This window comes from Oryzias latipes, chromosome 12 (genome assembly GCF_053564925.1).
Source record: "Oryzias latipes strain Hd-rR chromosome 12, Olatipes_Hd-rR_3.1".
Taxonomy (NCBI): Eukaryota; Metazoa; Chordata; class Actinopteri; order Beloniformes; family Adrianichthyidae; genus Oryzias; species Oryzias latipes.
This window is the reverse complement of record NC_136248.1, coordinates 1,043,353-1,062,543: the sequence shown is the minus strand read 5'-3', so window position 1 is coordinate 1,062,543 and position 19,191 is coordinate 1,043,353. Positions and strand designations below refer to the sequence as shown.

The 19,191-nt window shown below is 45.8% G+C and overlaps 1 protein-coding gene across 1 annotated transcript in view; it reads left to right on the top strand.

Annotated features, from left to right (window-relative positions):
• The window catches only part of ntmt1 (N-terminal Xaa-Pro-Lys N-methyltransferase 1), a 35,044-nt gene that overhangs the window by 14,576 nt on the left and 1,277 nt on the right, over positions 1 to 19,191 (top strand). The window contains exons 4-7 of the mRNA XM_023960817.2: positions 12,456 to 12,533; positions 12,633 to 12,823; positions 14,527 to 14,686; positions 18,607 to 18,859. Of these exons, the coding sequence (XP_023816585.1) occupies positions 14,528 to 14,686; positions 18,607 to 18,859 (412 nt within the window). The 5' untranslated portion in view covers positions 12,456 to 12,533; positions 12,633 to 12,823; position 14,527. The remainder of the gene's footprint in view (positions 1 to 12,455; positions 12,534 to 12,632; positions 12,824 to 14,526; positions 14,687 to 18,606; positions 18,860 to 19,191) is intronic.

Sequence of the window (19,191 nt, the reverse complement as noted above, 5' to 3'; positions counted from 1 at the left end):
ATCCTATCAGTCTGGATCTGGAAGTCCCACAGGATCTTTGCCTTCTTATTCTCTACCACCTTCAGAGGTGTTTCCCATTTTGACCTTGGGGTTTCCAGTTCATATTCTGCACACATGTTCCTGTATATTATTCCAGCCACTTGATTGTGGCGCTCCATGTATGCTTTACCTGCCAGCATCTTACACCCTGCAGTTATGTGCTGGATTGTTTCAGGCGCCTCTTCGCACAGCCTACACCTTGGGTCTTGTCTGGTGTGATAGATCTACACCTTGGGTCTTGTCTGGTGTGGTAGATCTACACCTTGGGTCTTGTCTGGTGTGGTAGATCTACACCTTGGGTCTTGTCTGGTGTGGTAGATCTACACCGTGGGTCTTGTCTGGTGTGGTAGATCTACACCTTGGGTCTTGTCTGGTGTGGTAGATCTGAGCCTCTATGGCTCTGGTGCTCAGGGCCTGTTCCTGGGCTTCCAGGATGAGTGTTTCAGTGCTGTCCTGTAGGCCAGCCCTTTCTAGCCATTGGTAGGACTTCTTGATATCAGCCACTTCAGTTATGGTCCGGTGGTACATCCCATGCAGGGGTTTGTCCTCCCATGAGGATCTGTCCTCCAGCACTGTATCCTCTGCTCTCCATTGCCTGAGACATTCACTGAGCACACTGTCAGTTGGGGCCTTGAGCTTGATGTACTCATGCATCTTGGATGTTTCATCCTGGATAGTGCCTTCAACGCTTACTAGTCCTCCGCCTCCTTCCTTGCGGCTAGCATACAGTCTCAGGGTGCTGGATTTGGGATGGAACCCTCCATGCATGGTGAGGAGCTTTGGTGTTTTAACATCGGTGGTCTGTATCTCTTCCTTTGGCCATCTTATTATTCCTGCAGGGTATCTGATAACTGGCAGTGCGTAGCTGTTTGTTGCCCGGGTCTTATTTTTGCCTTTGAGCTGGCTTCTCAGGACTTGCCTTACTCGTTGGAGGTATTTAGCTGTTGCAGCTTTCCTTGTTGCCTGCTCCAGGTTGCCATTTGCCTGTGGAATTCCAAGGTACTTGTAACTGTCCTCAATGTCTGTTATTGTTCCTTCTGGGAGTGAGACCCCTCCTGTGTGGACTACCTTGCCTCTCTTTGTCACCATCCGGCTGCATTTCTAGAGCCCGAATGACATCCCAGTGTCAGTACTGTAGATCCTGGTGGTGTGGATCAGGGAGTCAATGTCTCGCTCTTAGCATATAGCTTGATGTCATCCATGTATAGGAGGTGACTGATGTTGGCCCCATTTCTGAGTCGGTATCCATAGCCAGTCTTGTTGATTATTTGGCTGAGGGGGTTCAGACCTATGCAGAACAGCAGTGGGGACAGAACATCACCTTGGTATATCCCACATTTGATGGACACTTGTGCAAGTGGCTTCCATTGGCTTCAAGGGTGGTTTTCCACGGCTTCATGGAGTTTCCTATGAAGGCTCTTAGAGTCCTGTTGATGTTGTACAGCTCCAAGCATTCAGTGATCAATGTGTGTGGCATTGAGTCATAGGCCTTCTTGTAATCAATCCAGGCTGTGCACAGGTTGGTGTGTCGTGACTTGCAGTCTTGGGCGACTGTTCTGTCGACCAGGAGTTGGTGTTTGGCTCCTTTGGAGTCTCTACCAATGCCCTTCTGTGTGTTACTCGTGAATTGATCCATGTGCCTATTTATCTTGGTTGCAATGATGCCTGACATGAGCTTCCATGTTGTGCAGAGACAGGTTATTGGCCGGTAGTTGGATGGGACTGCACCCTTTGAAGGATCCTTCTGGATCAGGATCGTTCGCCCTTCCGTTAGCCATTCGGGGTGAGTCCCATCTCTTAGCAGCTGGTTCATTTGTGTTGCCAAGCGTTCGTGGAGTGCGGTGAGTTTCTTTAGCCAGTAGGCATGTATCATGTGTACATATCATGTATCATATCTATCTATCTGTCTATCTATCTATCTATCTATCTATCTATCTATCTATCTATCTATCTATCTATCTATCTATCTATCTATCTATCTATCTATCTATCTATCTATCTATCTATCTATCTATCTATCTATCTATCTATCTATCTATCTATCTATCTATCTATCTTTGTCTTCCTTGTCCTTGAAGAGATAGAGATAGAGATGGCCAAAGGAAGAGATACAGACCATGAATGTTAAAACACCAAAGCTCCTCACCATGCACGGAGGGTTGCATCCCAAATCCAGCACCCTGAGACTGTATGCTAGCCGCAAGGAAGGATGTCGAGGACTAGTGAGCGTTGAAGCCACTATCCAGGATGAAACATCCAAGATGCATGAGTACATCAAGCTCAAGGCCCCAACTGACAGTGTGCTCAGTGAATGTCTCAGACAATGGAGAGCAGAGGATACAGTGCTGGAGGATAATTGCCTGAAACAATCCAGCACATAACTGCAGGGTGTAAGATGCTGGCAGGTAAAGCATACATGGAGCGCCACAATCAAGTGGCTGGAATAATATACAGGAACATGTGTGCAGAATATGAACTGGAAACCCCAAGGTCAAAATGGGAAACACCTCTGAAGGTGGTAGAGAATGAGAGGGCAAAGATCCTGTGGGACTTCCAGATCCTGACTGATAGGATGGTGACGGAGAACCAACCAGACATTGTAGTGGTGGATAAAGAACAGAGGAAAGCCGTTGTGGTGGATGTGGCAGTGCCAAGGATGGGAACATCAGGAAGAAGGAACATGAGAAACTGGAGAAATACCAGGGACTCAGAGAAGAACTGGAGAAAGCATGGAAAGTGAAGGTGACAGTGGTGCCTGTGGTAATTGGAGCACTCGGGGCAGTAACCCCCAAGCTGGAGGAGTGGCTACAACAGATACCTGGAAAGACCACAGACCTCTCAGTCCAGAAAAGAACAGGAACAGCTAAGATCCTGCAGGACCCTCAAGCTCCCAGGCCTCTGGTAGAGGACCCCAGCTTGGAGGAGAAACCACCAGCGGAAAGGTGAGAGGGGCAATTTTTTAAAATCAATCAATCAATCCATCAATAAATCAATCAATCAATAAATCAATCAATCTTCATTTATAAAGCACTTTTCATATAAAAGTATAACACAAAGCGCTTTACCTTAAAACAAAACAAAATAAATAATATAAAAACAAGCATCAAAATGAAAATAAACTAGCACAAAAATATAAATTTAAAAATAGGGCCCCCCTCCCCGTACCTATACACAACCCCCTAATTCTTCACACCTCCCACCCCCCTAACTGATGGGAAAAGACAATGAGAAACAGGCTGAGAATGAAAAAAAGATGTTGGAAACGCTAATAATTGGAACCTCCCTCTCTGTGAACAGCCGCATGACCAGCCAAATGTAGCATCACAGGCGGGGACCACTCCACCACAGCTAAGCAGTGATGCAGGTTCCCATCCAGAGCCGCAGTGGCTGAACGGCAGCCGACCCAGAGGAAGAGGGCCCAACTGAGGAAGCACCGGGATAAAAACGAGAATAAAAATGTAAACATGCTCATAAAAGCAATAAACAATAAAACATTGAAATAAGGTCAATTATAGTTAAAATAACACATTAAAAATCTAGTGTAAGTTCATTAAACATGATAAAATGGATAAATAAATAAAGATAGTAAAAAACTAGCTGAAAGCCAGGTTAAAAAGATGGGTCTTTAGCCTTTTCTTGTAAACTTCAATGCTCTCTGCGACTCTTATAATACACACTATAATACGAAAAGTCTTGGCTCCCCCATTCAAACGATCAGAATCAGGTGTCCTAGTCACCTGGTCACAGGTGTATACAATCAAACCCTCAGGCAGGCAGACTGTTTCTACAAACATTTGTAAAAGAATGGGACGCTCTCAGAAGCTCGGTGAATTCCAGAGAGGAAGTGTCATAGGACGCCACCTGTGCAACAAATCTAGTGGTGAAATGTCCTAAATGTTCCTCAGTCAGCTGTCAGCTCTATCAGAACAACATGGAAGAGTTTGGGAGCAACAGCAGCTCAGCCACCAAGTGGTCGACCACGTAACCTGATGGAGAGGGGTCATGGATGCTGAAGCACAAAGAGGTCACCAACTTTCTGCAGTCAGTTGCTGCAGAGCTCCAGACGTCATGTGACCTTCAGATTAGACCAAGTCCAGCACGCAGAGACCTTCATTGAATGGGTTTCTATGGCCGAGCAGCTGCATCCAAGACACACGTCACCAAATACAAAGGGTCAATGCAGTGGTGGAAAGCACGCTACAGTATGCTCGAGCATACTGTAGTGGAATGTTTCCACGGTCTGACACCGGATTCTGTGGAAAGCTACACCATTAAAGACGAGCTTTAGCTGGTATTTTTGGTGGAACTGAGAGACTTTATGAGCAGAATCAGAACAAGGAAGTGAAGACTTTAACCACTTCTGATTGGTCAGACTGATGATGTGTGATTAAGCCTCCAAGAATGATTGGCGGAGACAGTTAAAGGGGCGGGACTTGTCCGAAAACAGCTGTAGCTGTGGCTAAATCGCAGTACCGTCATTCTGATCAAAATGTCTTTAATTTAATTAAATAAACACAAAGAAAAAAGTATTTTATGATCTTTCATATTCCTAACTCCTCAGTGTTTTATCAGGGCTTGTTTGGATGAACACAGAGCTGAAGCTGATATCCTGGAGATGGAAAATGGAAGATCAGGTAATGAGGGCAATTTCCCACGGCACACCTGACCATCTCCCACGGCACACTAGTGTGCGGCGGTTGAAAAACACTGCTGTGAAATCACCATTCCACTTGAGTTCCTCTCATTTACACACAAATATTCTGTCTTTCTGCAGCTGATTTTCATTCTTCTCGTTACCAGAACAAACCTCCACCTCACTAGATGGTCCTCCACCTGTTCTCACTAAAGATCACAATGTCATCTGCAAACATGATGGTCCACAGAGATTCCTGTCCAACCCCATCTGTCAGTCTGTCCGTCACCACAGTAAACAAGAAGGAGCTCGCTTAGTGGCCTTCACTATCTCCTGCTCCATAATCTCCACCTCTCCTCTGTGTTCTCTAACATGTTCTCTGACAAAAAAGTTTTTGAAAGCAAAAGAAAAATTTCTGAAAGCAGAAAAGAAAAGTTGAATGCAAAAAAAAAAAGTTTTTGAAAGCAAATGTTTAATATTTTCATTTGCAACTTAGAAAGTTTTGTTTTCAACGTGGTGGGATAAATATCTCATCATAATCCTTCCATCGGTTTCTTTGGCTCACCTGCACAGATGCCCCTCTCCCTCCCTGTAATCCTGTCTGCTGTCTTCTCTCCTCTCAGTGTCCCACTTTGCTTAAACAACCTTTTTCTTTATTCCACCTCTAAGTAGGACAGGGATGTCTGGAAAGCAAGTGGGACACAAACCTCTGATATAATCACGTTGCAGCTTTTTTCTTGGCATCCAGAAGGAACAGCTGTTGGAGGATACCGTGTATTTAACAACCAAACAATGATGTTCTTTACACTTAACACATATCTGTCCTTGAAGTTCATCCAGCATATTATTCCACATTTACTTACCATTATTATTTTCTACCATTAACTGCAAATAATGTCATAATTCATACCAATCCAAAAGAAATCAAACTATCGATGGAATTATTATTTAAAACTTGTTTCTGTTTGAACTATTGAATCATTTGGCTGAATGTCAAACAGAATTCTCAAAGTAATCCATTCATTACACTACTGCTGTATTGCCTAGTCAACATTTACATCTTTTTTTAATTTGCAGAAGGGTATAAAAGTGATGGGGGCAAGAAAACGTCATTAGAAAGAATCTGTGAGTGAATCCTATGAGAGAAGAGCAGAGGTCTAGAGAAAAAGGGAGGGATCACAAAATGGGAAATTCTGCTCGGCCAGAATTGCAGAGGGAGAGAGAAGATAGAAGGATCAATATCTCATTTCAGTGCTGAGCACATTGATGCTTCTCCAATAGGACCTGAACAGAACACCAAACTCTAAATGCTTTGTCTTTGTCTGTCTCCCTTCCAAAGCCACACAAGTGAAAAAGAATGTTTCTATGTTCTCTTTTGCTTCAGTGGAAGTCTGTCAAATTTTACCCGATGCTTCCGCATTAATTTTCAATAGCTCTGTAAAGAGGTTTCATTTTTCCTCAAAATTACTTTTTATCATCAGCACAGCTCCAGAGAGCCCACTGTGGTGTGGTGTTCCAAGTCTGGAAAAATGCAGAGGGTTGTTAAACCAAAGTCAAATCAGTTGTTTCACTCACAAACAGAACCTTCCTGCTGGACCGGTCATAGAGCGGGTCAGCACAGCTGTGCTGGTGACCTACAGGGTGCTGATGGAAAATGGACCACTGTTGAGGAAAGAAGGAGACTCAAGAGGGGAAAAAGGATTGACTGGAGTGAAGAACTTAGGCCCAATCTGAACCCTTCCCCCTACCCCACGGCTTCTCCCACCCCTCCAATTGTTGGGGCGTCTGGAGGGGTAGGGTATGCCGAAATCGTTTTATTAAAGGTTAACCCTCACCCCATTCACCCGAATGGACTGGGATGCCGAGCCCTCCGCCGTGTCGCGCTGTGCCACAGAGGAGAAGCGCTTTTTTTTATGTGGGTGAGCTGTGATGCGCAGAAGTTTATCTTTAGATATAAGTTATGACTTTTTGTTTTAGCACGACTATTTTAAAGTTCTAAAACTGATGTTGTTATGTATTTTCCGAGCGCTTGCAGCTCTGCACTAATGCAGATGACCGGCGACTGTTGATGATGTCCTCCAAATTCGAAGACACTATTTTTCCAAAACTCTCCGTTTGGAGGGCTAAATGTAGGGAGAAGCCGTAGGAGAAGAATTGGTGGACATGGTAGAAAGAATGGAAGTGGATGTCTAGAGAAAGACTTCTACTGCACACTGACAGCAGGTTCAGGCTGTTTTATCATGGTCAGAATGAAGGAGACGTCCTGAAGGAGGACTTTGCTAAAAATGTTCTTCAGCTTCAGAGAGCCTGATAGGGTGACGATGCTTCTGAAGCTGGGAGTTGAAGGTGGGATGTAACGCTCATCTCTGCTCCTACACTTGGCTGTGGACCCCCCCTCTGGCTCGCCTCGCGCCCCCAGCCATCCCTCATCCCCATCTGGATGAAGCCCATCTGCTGGACTATTTAAACATGTAGTTGTAGAGTTAGACAAGTTAATTCTGGTAAATCGCCTGTCCGTCCTGGGGGAGGATCCCTCCTTCATGTGGACACCCCTGAGGTTCCTTCGCTTTTACCGGAATCTGTTTTTTTAGGAGTTTTTCCTTACAGAGAAGGGGGGTCTAAGGGCAGAGATGCCAGTATAGCTTAGTCTGTTTGTTAATTCAATTTGATATTTTCCTATTGAACTCTATGCATTCATGATCCTTTTGATTTTATGTTTACTTTACAATTACCGGTACTTAGCCCATTGAGACGACTGCTGTTGGGATTTTGGGCTAAACAAATAAAATGGAATTGAATTGATATTGAAGGTTGCCAGTGGATATGCCCCCCCCCCCCCCCAGGTAGGATGTGACTTTGAGAAGGACAGATGAATGAGGTGATTGAGGGTATCCCTATTACCAAAGGAAAACTGAGGTAAAGACATTTATCCAGAGAAGAGAGGAGCATAAAATGAAACCCCAGTGAGGAGGAAGGAGCACACATCACATCTGTGCAGATATTGTGGTCTGAAAGAGATCAGCAGCTGTAAAGTTGTTGCTAGGGTGAGTGTAGCTGCATGGAAGACGAAGGTGGGATGAGGATCACGCTGGTGGTGAGGAAGATGAAGAATGAAGATGAAGGGCAGAGCAGAGGACCAAGTGGTAAAAGTTGAAGTAAGAGTGCTGTGAGGCTTTTAGGGAGAAATTGAAACAGGCTTTGGACAATCAGGAGGTTCTTTCAGATGACTGGAGAGCTACAGCTAAAGTGATCAGGGAGACCGGGAGGAAGAGACTTGGTGTTTCATGTGAAATTCAATTCAATTGTATTTATATAGGCCAATATTACAACAATAGTCGTCTCACTGGGCTCCATAGTGGTAATTGTAAAGTAAACATAAAACCAAAAGCATCATAAAAACATCAGAATCAGAAATCCTTTATTGTCATCATTACACAAGAAGCATGTGACAACAAAAATCCTGGTGCTCTCCAGCTGTTTAGGCTGCTATATAAATAAAGTAATATACATATACATATATGTATGTGAGATAAAAGAGAAGAACTATAAAATAATTTGTGGAGCTATGGATATTTACATATATTCATACCTACATGCATGTATTGCACATAATGGTTATTGTAACAGTTGTTCCAGTTGTTTTTTTGTCAGGATGTTGATGCTCTGGGGAAGAAACAGTTCTTCAGTCTATGGTGAGTGTCTTGTGTGATCCGTTCTGCCGGCCTGACAGTGGCAGTTGGAACAGGTGAAGGTTGGGATGGTGGGGGTCCTTGATGATTTGACTGGCTCTGCTGTTGCAGCGAGAGCTGGCGATGTCCTTCAGGCTGGGCAGGGGGGAGCCGGTTGATCACCCTCTGTAGCGCTTTCCTGTCCACGTGGAGCATCCTGCATACCAGGCTGTGATGCAGGACGTCAGGATGCTCTCTATGGTGAAGGTCGCCAGCAGCTTCTTCTCCAGGTTGTTCCTCCTGAGTATTCTCAGGAAGTGGAGGCGCTGCTGGGCCTTCCCTACTGCTGCTGTGGTGTTTGCAGTCCAGGAGAGGTCCTCCGTGATCTGCACACCCAGGTAGCGGACAGAGCGGACCCTGTCCACGCTGACCCCATTTATATACAGTGGGGGCGGGTCCACTCTCCTCTTCCTGAAGTCCAGGATTATTTCTTTGGTCTTTGTGGTGTTCAGATGGAAGTTGTTTCCTGAACACCATTTTTCCTGCCTGCTGGCTTCATCCCTACAGTAAGTCTCATCTTCCCCTGACATGAGCCCGACCACAGCGGTGTCATCAGGAATTTGATGATGGAGTTGCACGGGTAGGTCTACGTGCAGTCTGATGTGTAAAGTGTGAAGAGGAGTGGGCTAGGTGCACATGCACATCAAATTCAATAGGAAAATTCTAAACTGAACTACCAAACAGTCCAAACGAAACTGGCATCCCTGCCCTTAGACCCTCCACCTCACCTCTGTAAGGACCACTCCTAAAAAAAAGAAGAAACCTCAGGGGTGTCCACATGAAGGAGGGATCCTCCCCCAGGACGGACAGACGATGGACCAGAACTCTTAGAAAAGAATTAGCTTATCTAACTCTACAACTACATGTTTATATAGTCCAGCAGATGATCTCCATCCAGATGGAGTGTGGGGACGGCTGGGGGGGGGGGCAGACAACCCAGAGGGGGGGGGGGGGGGTCCCACAGCCAGGTGTAGGAGCAGGAGCAGAGACGAGCCAATGAAGAAATGAAGAAATCAGATACTGAGACTTGATGATGGAATGACGTTCAAGAGGGTATGGTTGGATAAGAAAAGTGGGACATTGGGAAGACAGCAGACAGTAGATGCAGGAAGATGCAGCACAAGGTGAAGGTGGAAGGGCGTGCATGACAGGTTGGTCATAAAGGAGGGGGAGTTGGATCTATAGAGGTGAGACAGAGAAACATGGAAGGATAAGGCAAGAACAGAGATGCAAATGTGTTTACAGCTTCAACAAGTGTGATGGAAAGATGGAAGGACTAATGAAGAGAAAAATGTTGAAGAGGATAAAGAGTGGAGATGTAGAAGTGCTGCCACAAGTGGAGGATGTCAAGTATCTTGAACGGGGCGGCTGTGGTGCAGAGGTAGGGTGGTCGTCCTCTAATCAGAAGATTACAGGTTCGGTTCCTGCCTTCCCCATCCATGTGCCGAAGTGTCCTTGGGTAAGACACTGAACCCCACGTTTCCTCTGGTGGTTATCGGTTGGCACCAGTCTTCAGCAGTGTGTTCGTGGGTGAATGGGATTGGGACTGCAAAGTAGTTTGGGCCTTTAAGGAAGGTAATAAACCGCTACATAAGTATACGCCATTTATCTTGGGGTCTTGGTCACAATTGAGGGAAGATCGGAGCGTGAGATTGACAAGGGGATTGGTTTGGTGTCCGCTGTCCGGTGGTTGTTGTACCAGTCCATTCGGGTGAATGGGGAGCTGAGCCAGAAGGTGAAGCTCTCAATTTACAGGTCGATCTTTGTTCCAACACTTTTTGAGGTCACAAACTCTGGGTTATGACCAGAAGAACTAGATTACGGATGTAAGTTAGCTCTGCAAGGTGGCTGGACACTCCCTTAAAACTTGGTCACCAGGAATGAGCTTAGAGTGGAGCCTCTTCTCCAATTCCCATTGAGAGGAGACAGTTAAGATGAGTCTTGTGGGTCAGAGTTTCCTGGACGTCTCCCTGGGTCGGTGTTCATGTCACAGTGGTTAAACAGCCTGAGGAAGATCAGGACACGCTGGAGAGACGATGGATGGATGGTCTTGGAAGATCTTGGGATTCCCCATTAAAACTGCAGGAAGTGGCTGCTAAAGGAAGGTCTGGACATATTTGCTGAGACTGCTGCCTCTGTTGCTTGGTCACAGATAAGCAGGAGAAAGTGGACGGATAGGTGAATGGAGAATATTTCCCATAAAACTTTTTTCAGTATTATACAAAGGACTGAACTTACATTTAGATCATCTAAGTTTTCACTCCACATGTCATAAACTTCAACACAGAGATAAGCTGTTTTCAGCTCTTCCTGCCAGGCTGGGGGGCACCTCATCCCCACCTTGCCCCCTTCCCTCTGTGGACCACCCCTCACTGCTGTCTAATGATGCTGACAAACACAGAAAGCACCTTATACAAAGCTTTTAAAGGCTTGTGGGTCTACTAGGGGCAAAAACAAACTGGATAAATGAAAGATTTTGTTAAATATTGTATTGGTCATGTCAGAAACAATCAAAATAGATGCATTCATCATAGTGACACTGAGACATCTTCATGAAAACTCTGCTGATGTGACAGATGGTTGCAGATGCATGATGGGTACTAAAGCATAGCAAAGCCCTGCATCAGTGCAATGTCAAGCCTTTGGTCCCACACAGAACCCAAGCTAGTCGCCCCCAATGCTGCACTGCCCTCCAGTGGTCACTTTACAAAGCTGTCCTCAGTCCTGGAACGGCCGGCCGCTTCCTGTTCAGTTTTCAAAAGGTAAATGTTGTGGGGAAATAGTAACCTGATGTAAATACAATCTCCAGGACATAAAGAATAAATATATTTAATAGTTTTCCAAAAAGCTGAAAACAACCAAATGTTTTCCACAACCTCAGAGGATAATTCAATAACCACAGGAATTGGCTGAAACCAAATGCAGAGGATTGAGTCAGGAACTGCATCTGACATCAAACCCCACCAAACATGTGAATCACCTGCTGATTCGATTTAACGACCTGTGGAGCAGGTAAACGAGGGGAAACCTTCATTGTTGCAATATTGTTGCATTTATGATTAATTCAAAGGATCAGAATTTAAAATGAATGTAACCCTGAACGAACAGAGCAGGAACCGTAAAGAAAGCAGGCAATGATGACGTCAGTGTTACCCAAACAAAGTGAAGTTGTTGTAGAATTTATGATCAATGGATGCAAATCTGAGACCATACGAATGCTGATGAGGGCAATTCTCTAAGTTATGACATCATTCTTTTGTTATTTCATCTTTATCTTAACCTTTTAGAAAATAATAGGCTAAAGACTTTTTTAAATCTGAGATGATTGTTTTAAATAGCAGAATGATGTACAGTATTGGTGGGATTGTTGGTGTTCAGGAACAGAGTCTCCACATAGATGCTTCATAGCCCTGCAATGGGTCTCCTGACTAGAATGTGTCATTTCCTGCAGCTCACGAACAATTAGAACATTACCAAACATTACAAAACATGGAACTGAGTTGAACATTAGAAAATACTGTTTGACATCATAAATCTGACAAAATCTTTGAGTGATTACAACCAGAGGACACAAACGCAGAGGGAAACAACAAAAACCAAACCAAGTCAATAAGGATATTATCACCAAACTGAGCAGAGACATGTCTTCATTTATTTCTCTTTTATGGAGCAGGGACAGTGCACATGAGCAGATAATACAACAGTTTGAAGGTTGAAATAGAGAGTTTCTAAGCAGTTCATCAAAAATGACACGTCAACTGATGAATTCTGATACTGAAACAGTCCAACTGTGATCCAACAGTCTTTACATTGTTTGACACAGCCCTTAAAGTGCATCGGTGTTGGATTCAAGGCAAACTTGCAGTTCTTAAATGTGTAAAAGTTGGACCCTGTCTTAGGGTGGGGTCTGTGCATCTGTAGGGGACTCATAGCCCCCCGGGTGGATGCACCCGCTCTACATTTCAGCTTGATATGTTCCCTCGGTGGAGGTTCACCCCTGTGAAGGATTTTCTACATGCATGTTGTAAATGTAAAGTATTTCCTTTTTTCCACAGATGTCTAGAACAGCAGGGAAGCGGAGCAGCGATGGTCTGACCTCCATAGTCACCTGAACTCATTTCTGCGGATGTGACGTAATAATGGAGTTACACAGAAAATGTTTTGATAAAAAACTAACCGTAAAAATGTCCCATTAACCACGAAAAGCTCGTTTCCGGCGTGTCACACCACAGACCTCCACCAGGGGCGCTGTCGCCAGTTCTTCCCGCGGTGTCTAAATAAGGAAATGACGTCAGAGTGCACGGTTTTGGATGAGCTCCTGAAATGGAAGCGTGAGTCCCGGGGTGAGGGCAGCCGGCCTGGGGGAGACGACAGCGACCACGCCGCAAACGCTCGTGGAAGCGGACCGGGACGTGGACTGAAGGTCAGACTGGAGGGAGGTTCGGGCTTGACCCGGCTGACCCACATTATTCAGATGAAATGAATGACGGTTCTGCTGTCACTTCGGACGGTTCCAAAACCAACTTCTTCAAGTTCTTTCTGAGGCGGTAAACGCGTGATAGCGCGAGCGCGCCGAGGCTATTAACAGGGACCACGCGCACGCGCTCGTGTGTTCCACGTGCGAACCGGTGGATTCATGTTTTAATGCGATCAGACGGAGCTGCAGCCCAGAGAACCAACCGGAAGTGGTTTCAGTGCCGCATCCGAGAAGAGTGGAGGACGTTCAGTGAACAGAAATGAACGTGTGTGTGTGGGGGGGGGGGGGGGGGGGGTACTGCATGTGTAACTCACACAACACACAATACTTTGTGTACCTGCACGTGCGTGTTCGTATGTGCATTATATCATAACGTACAAACACAACATACAGTTTACACACACAACCAAACTAACCACCAGTTGTAATCGACTCCTACACGCACATCTTTAACGGGACACACTGATGGCCTGACACACACACACACACATTTACACACACGTGAAGGGGGGTTGTGAGACCCTCAAAGGTCTCCAGATCAGTTTTCTGACCGGTGGCTGTGAACTTGGTGAATAATATCTAAAAAACGCCACATTTTCCACGTTCTGGAACAGATGTGGCCTTTAACTCCGATGTGGAGGAGGAAACCGTAGACATGTTTGTTCCAAGCACTCATTCCTTTACCTGTTTTGAAGTTTTCCAGAACTCGCGGCTCCCTCTGATCCGGGTCCTTCTCCAGACCCGGAGAGACGCGAGCTTCACGCTGAAAACCTTAAAAAAGGATGAGTGTTAAAAACACTTTTCTTTTCTTCACAATCTATTGTGGGTCTATTTAGTCTCCAGAGGACGGTGACCCCAGAAAACTGGTCCTTTAGAGACAGCTGTGGATCAGCTGTGGTCATGTGACCTAAGGTCACATGACCTTAGGTCACATGACCTCCAGTCACAGCCGTCAGAGAATGACTCTGATCTGTGCAAAAGCTGCGTTTGTGAAATGGAAGAAGGAAAGTGAATCTGTCTGTCAGCATCTGGGAAATGCCCTACAGCAGTGTTTTTCAACCTTTTTTGAGCCACGGCACACTTTAACCCTGCCAAAAATCCTGCGGCACACCAGCATCCAAAGAAAAAAAAAGCAGAAATTCATGATCTTTATTGATCAAGCCCCCCCCCCCCCCCCCCCCCCACGCCCCCCGCAATCTAACGTGCATTTTTGTGATAGTTGTGGTGGAAAAAGCAGGAAGTTGGGCCTTTAGATAATTAAATAAATAAAATTTAATTGTATAATCTTTTATATTCCTCACTATTCAGTGTTTTATCAGGGCCTGTTTGGATGAACACAGAGCTGATTTCCTGGAGATGGGAAATGTTTTTAGATCAGTGAATGAGGACAATTTCCCACGGCGCACTTGACCATCTCTCACGGCACACTAGTGTGCCGCGGCACACTGGTTGAAAAACACTGATCTAGAGGATCAGCAAATGCTCCTGAATGTCTTCCTAATGCTTGTCCATGTCTTAGAGGTGCTTCTTTCAGGAATGTCGGGGTGTTTATTACTGAAGGATTCTTCCAGAACATGGATGGAGATTCTTTCCGGTCCACGTCTGTTGACTGTCCTGTGACCCACTTTGGGTTTCTTGGGTCGCTGCAGGATGGGGGACAAAGCAGAGGATGAAACCAGCTTCTACTCCAACGCTGAGGGCTACTGGAGGGACGTCCCCCCCACGGTGGACGGCATGCTGGGGGGCTACGGCAGCATCTCCAGCATTGACATCAACGGATCAAAGGCTTTCCTCAACAAATTCCTTGGTGTAAGATGTCAAAATAAGATGGTTTAGACGGTTGATTGGGGGCCCACTGACCCCCCCGTGGGGTAGATCTCAGTCCGGCCTCTGGTTGGAGCACTCACAGGTCAGTCAAAGGTCACATTTCAGTCCTGGACTTTCAAATTCCTGAACACCATTGGATTCCAAAGTGAAGGCTTTTCCAAACCTGTTTGGTTTGATGGAAAATGATTGACAGGTGACTTAACAGACCAAAAGGTTGAACTTTCAGCACCAAAGCGGTTTTTTGGCTGAAAATATCAATAACAATGGCTGGAAGGAAACATATGGCACCTCATTGGACCTGAACAGGAATTTGAATTGCATGATGATGTTTTAAAGCAACACTGAACAGGACGACTTCAGCGTTTAAACCTCCAGTTTTCCTTCTTCGTGATGAACCGGCGTTACAGCAGACATGCAGTCTGACATCCACAGCTCAGCATAGAAACATGACAGCAATCATCGCTGATCACACGTTTGATTTATTACTGACCTTTCTCAGAACCGGAGGTCACCGATCAAAAACACTGAAGCTGAAAAAACGACGTCCAGTTCAAAGTTTAGAAGAGACCGAAGGGTGGGCGGGGCCTGAAAAGGGGAGTTTTAATGTTGGACCATGTTCCAGAGGTGGGGGGGTTGGCTGAACCCTGCCCCACGGTGACCAGGTGCTTAAACCTAAACACTGAGCTTCATCTGTGATGGCAGTGCAGCCATGATGTGATGTGAACAAAAAAGTCTCAGTTTGGGTTCACTAGAGGTCACCTGAGGCCGGTAACTTCAAGACTTCAGGTCCACCATCTCACCCAGTCCTGCTTTACACTTTAGTTTTATCCATTGCTTTTGTTCTAATCCGGATCGGTCCAAAGAGGCCGGATGTTTGCTGGAACAGATCCAGGCGTCCGTGTCCGGCGATCTGCTGACATCAGCCACAAAAATGTGTTTAAATATAAGAAGTAGAGCTGAAAAGAGGATTAGTGTTTACGTTTGACCACTTCCTCTAGAAGCTCAGATGTTGGACGAGGTCCGCCTCTGCAAACTTCTGATTGGCCACACCCACCAGGAAACCAGCAACAGGGAGGGGGGGGGACTAACAGCAGGACAGCAGCCTAGAGATTTTCTCAAATTCAATCCTAATACGTTGTTAAACCGTTTCTAAATGAGATCTATTGGTCTTTGAACATTCCATCTGGATTGAGGTACAGCAGGTTTATGAGACTCGAAGGTAAAACCGACCAATCACAGCATCAACACACACGTGATGTCATCAATGTCCATCATTCCAGTCCAATGTGTGGACAGACTTTGAATAAAGTCATGTGACCATCCAGTGTCTAGAATGTTCTAAGAATGTTCCCTTTGGATTCTTTGGATGTGGAAAAACAACAGTGGTGAACTTTAGCAAACTAACATGTGAATGGATTTGACATTCATTCTAGTTTATATGTTGGTTTGGACACAGATTTCATTAACTTGATGATCTGGAAGAAATCCAAGAATCTGGAAAACTGTTCAGTAGCAGGAATTTCTGTCTGGAAGTTTGGATGAAGAGGATCTGGATCCACTTTAGGGCAGAGGATCGGATCCACTTTAGGACAGAGGATCTGGATCCACTCTAGGTCAGAGGATCTGGATCCACTCTAGGTCAGAGGATCTGGATCCACTTTAGGACAGAGGATCTGGATCCACTTTAGGACAGAGGATCTGGATCCACTTTAGGACAGAGGATCTGGATCCACTCTAGGTCAGAGGATCTGGATCCACTCTAGGTCAGAGGATCTGGATCCACTCTAGGTCAGAGGATCTGGATCCACTTTAGGTCAGAGGATCTGGATCCACTCTAGGTCAGAGGATCTGGATCCACTCTAGGTCAGAGGATCTGGATCCACTCTAGGTCAGAGGATCTGGATCCACTCTAGGTCAGAGGATCTGGATCCACTCTAGGTCAGAGGATCTGGATCCACTCTAGGTCAGAGGATCTGGATCCACTCTAGGTCAGAGGATCTGGATCCACTTTAGGACAGAGGATCTGGATCCACTTTAGGACAGAGGATCTGGATCCACTCTAGGTCAGAGGATCTGGATCCACTCTAGGTCAGAGGATCTGGATCCACTCTAGGTCAGAGGATCTGGATCCACTCTAGGTCAGAGGATCTGGATCCACTCTAGGTCAGAGGATCTGGATCCACTCTAGGTCAGAGGATCTGGATCCACTCTAGGTCAGAGGATCTGGATCCACTTTAGGGCAGAGGATCTGGATCCACTTTAGGGCAGAGGATCTGGATCCACTTTAGGACAGAGGATCTGGATCCACTTTAGGACAGAGGATCTGGATCCACTCTAGGTCAGAGGATCTGGATCCACTCTAGGTCAGAGGATCTGGATCCACTTTAGGACAGAGGATCTGGATCCACTTTAGGACAGAGGATCTGGATCCACTCTAGGTCAGAGGATCTGGATCCACTCTAGGTCAGAGGATCTGGATCCACTCTAGGTCAGAGGATCTGGATCCACTTTAGGACAGAGGATCTGGATCCACTTTAGGACAGAGGATCTGGATCCACTCTAGGTCAGAGGATCTGGATCCACTCTAGGTCAGAGGATCTGGATCCACTCTAGGTCAGAGGATCTGGATCCACTCTAGGTCAGAGGATCTGGATCCACTCTAGGTCAGAGGATCTGGATCCACTTTAGGTCAGAGGATCTGGATCCACTCTAGGTCAGAGGATCTGGATCCACTTTAGGGCAGAGGATCTGGATCCACTTTAGGACAGAGGATCTGGATCCACTTTAGGACAGAGGATCTGGATCCACTCTAGGTCAGAGGATCTGGATCCACTCTAGGTCAGAGGATCTGGATCCACTCTAGGTCAGAGGATCTGGATCCACTTTAGGTCAGAGGATCTGGATCCACTCTAGGTCAGAGGATCTGGATCCACTCTAGGTCAGAGGATCTGGATCCACTCTAGGTCAGAGGATCTGGATCCACTTTAGGACAGAGGATCCAGATCCAGTCGGATCGTTCTAAAGCAGGGGTGTCAGAAATGCTGCCTCATCTGCTGCTGATTACCTGGATCAGGTGTGTTTAGCCAATAAGGAGCTTCAATGGCGGTTGGTGAGAGAACATGCAGGACAGCGGCCTAAGAATGGAACCATTACAGTCCTACTGGCTCATCCATGTCCTCCTTTGTTCTCTGGTGGAGTCATGGTGGAACAGAGAGGGACCGTTCCCAAACGGTCCCCCCCCCCCCAGTTAGGATCCTGTCCAAAGTCTCTTGGTATTCTGAGACATTCCAGGCCCACCAGAGAACCTCCCACCATAGCATGTCTCTGTGTTCCCCATGAGGGGTCCTGCTCTCTGCTGGAACATTTGATCGTGTCCAGTCTTCTTTGGTCATTGAGGTGACATTGATTTAGATCAGGGGGGTCCAACTCATTTTCACTGGGGGCTACATCAGCATAGTGTCTGTCCTCAAAGGGCCAGATGTAACTTATACATGTAACTAAATGTAATAAAAATAAATGTAACTACTCCTTAATGAATATTATCTCATTATTTATTTATTATAACTTTTTAAAGTGACCATTACATAGAAACATATGTTTGCTTGTTACTTTAGCATAAATCCTTTTACATTTGATTCTGTCAGGTTAGCTTATATGGACAGAGTTTAAGTCCTAATGTTCAGTTGACAAATCCAATATTTCAATTCCAATTCCCCTTAGATATGAATAAATACACAGCAAATTGTATCTTTTATTTTAAGAAATTAAAAACTTTGATGCTCTCGCAGGCCACACAAAATGACATGGAGGGCCACATTTGGCCCCCGGGCCTTGAGTTTGACACATGTGCTTTAGAATGTCCAGCGGTCAGACAGACTTTGAAATGACTTGGTGCTCTGCAGGAGGGAGAGGGGAAGACCGGCTGCAGCTGTGCTCTGGACTGTGGAGCGGGAATCGGCAGGATCACCAAGCGGTTGTTGCTTCCTCTCTTCAGTACGGTGGACCTGGTGGACGTCACCCAGGAGTTCCTGGACAAAGCCAAGCACTATCTGGGCACGGAGGGCCGAAGAGTGGAGAACTATTTCTGCTGTGGCCTGCAGGACTTTGAACCCATGAGTGGACGCTATGACATCATCTGGATCCAGTGGGTTATTGGTAAGCAGCAGCCAGAACCTAGATTCTGACTTTCAGCAGAAATATCAGTCGATTGAAGCTTTTTTATTTTAACATTAAAGAAAAACGAACAAGCATTCTTGTTTTTACAGCCATGAACGTCACATCTAGATGCTGCTATGAAGAAAACAAACATGAATCCATTGTTCTAATCAAATGGGAACTATTAACAGATTCAGAACCTTTAGGCTACGTTCACACCGCAGGCTGAAACCACCCAATTCCCATTTTTTCACCCCTATGCGACCTGCATCTGATCTTTTCACGACAGTCTGAACGACACAGATCCCATCTTTTCAGGCCACTGGGGTATG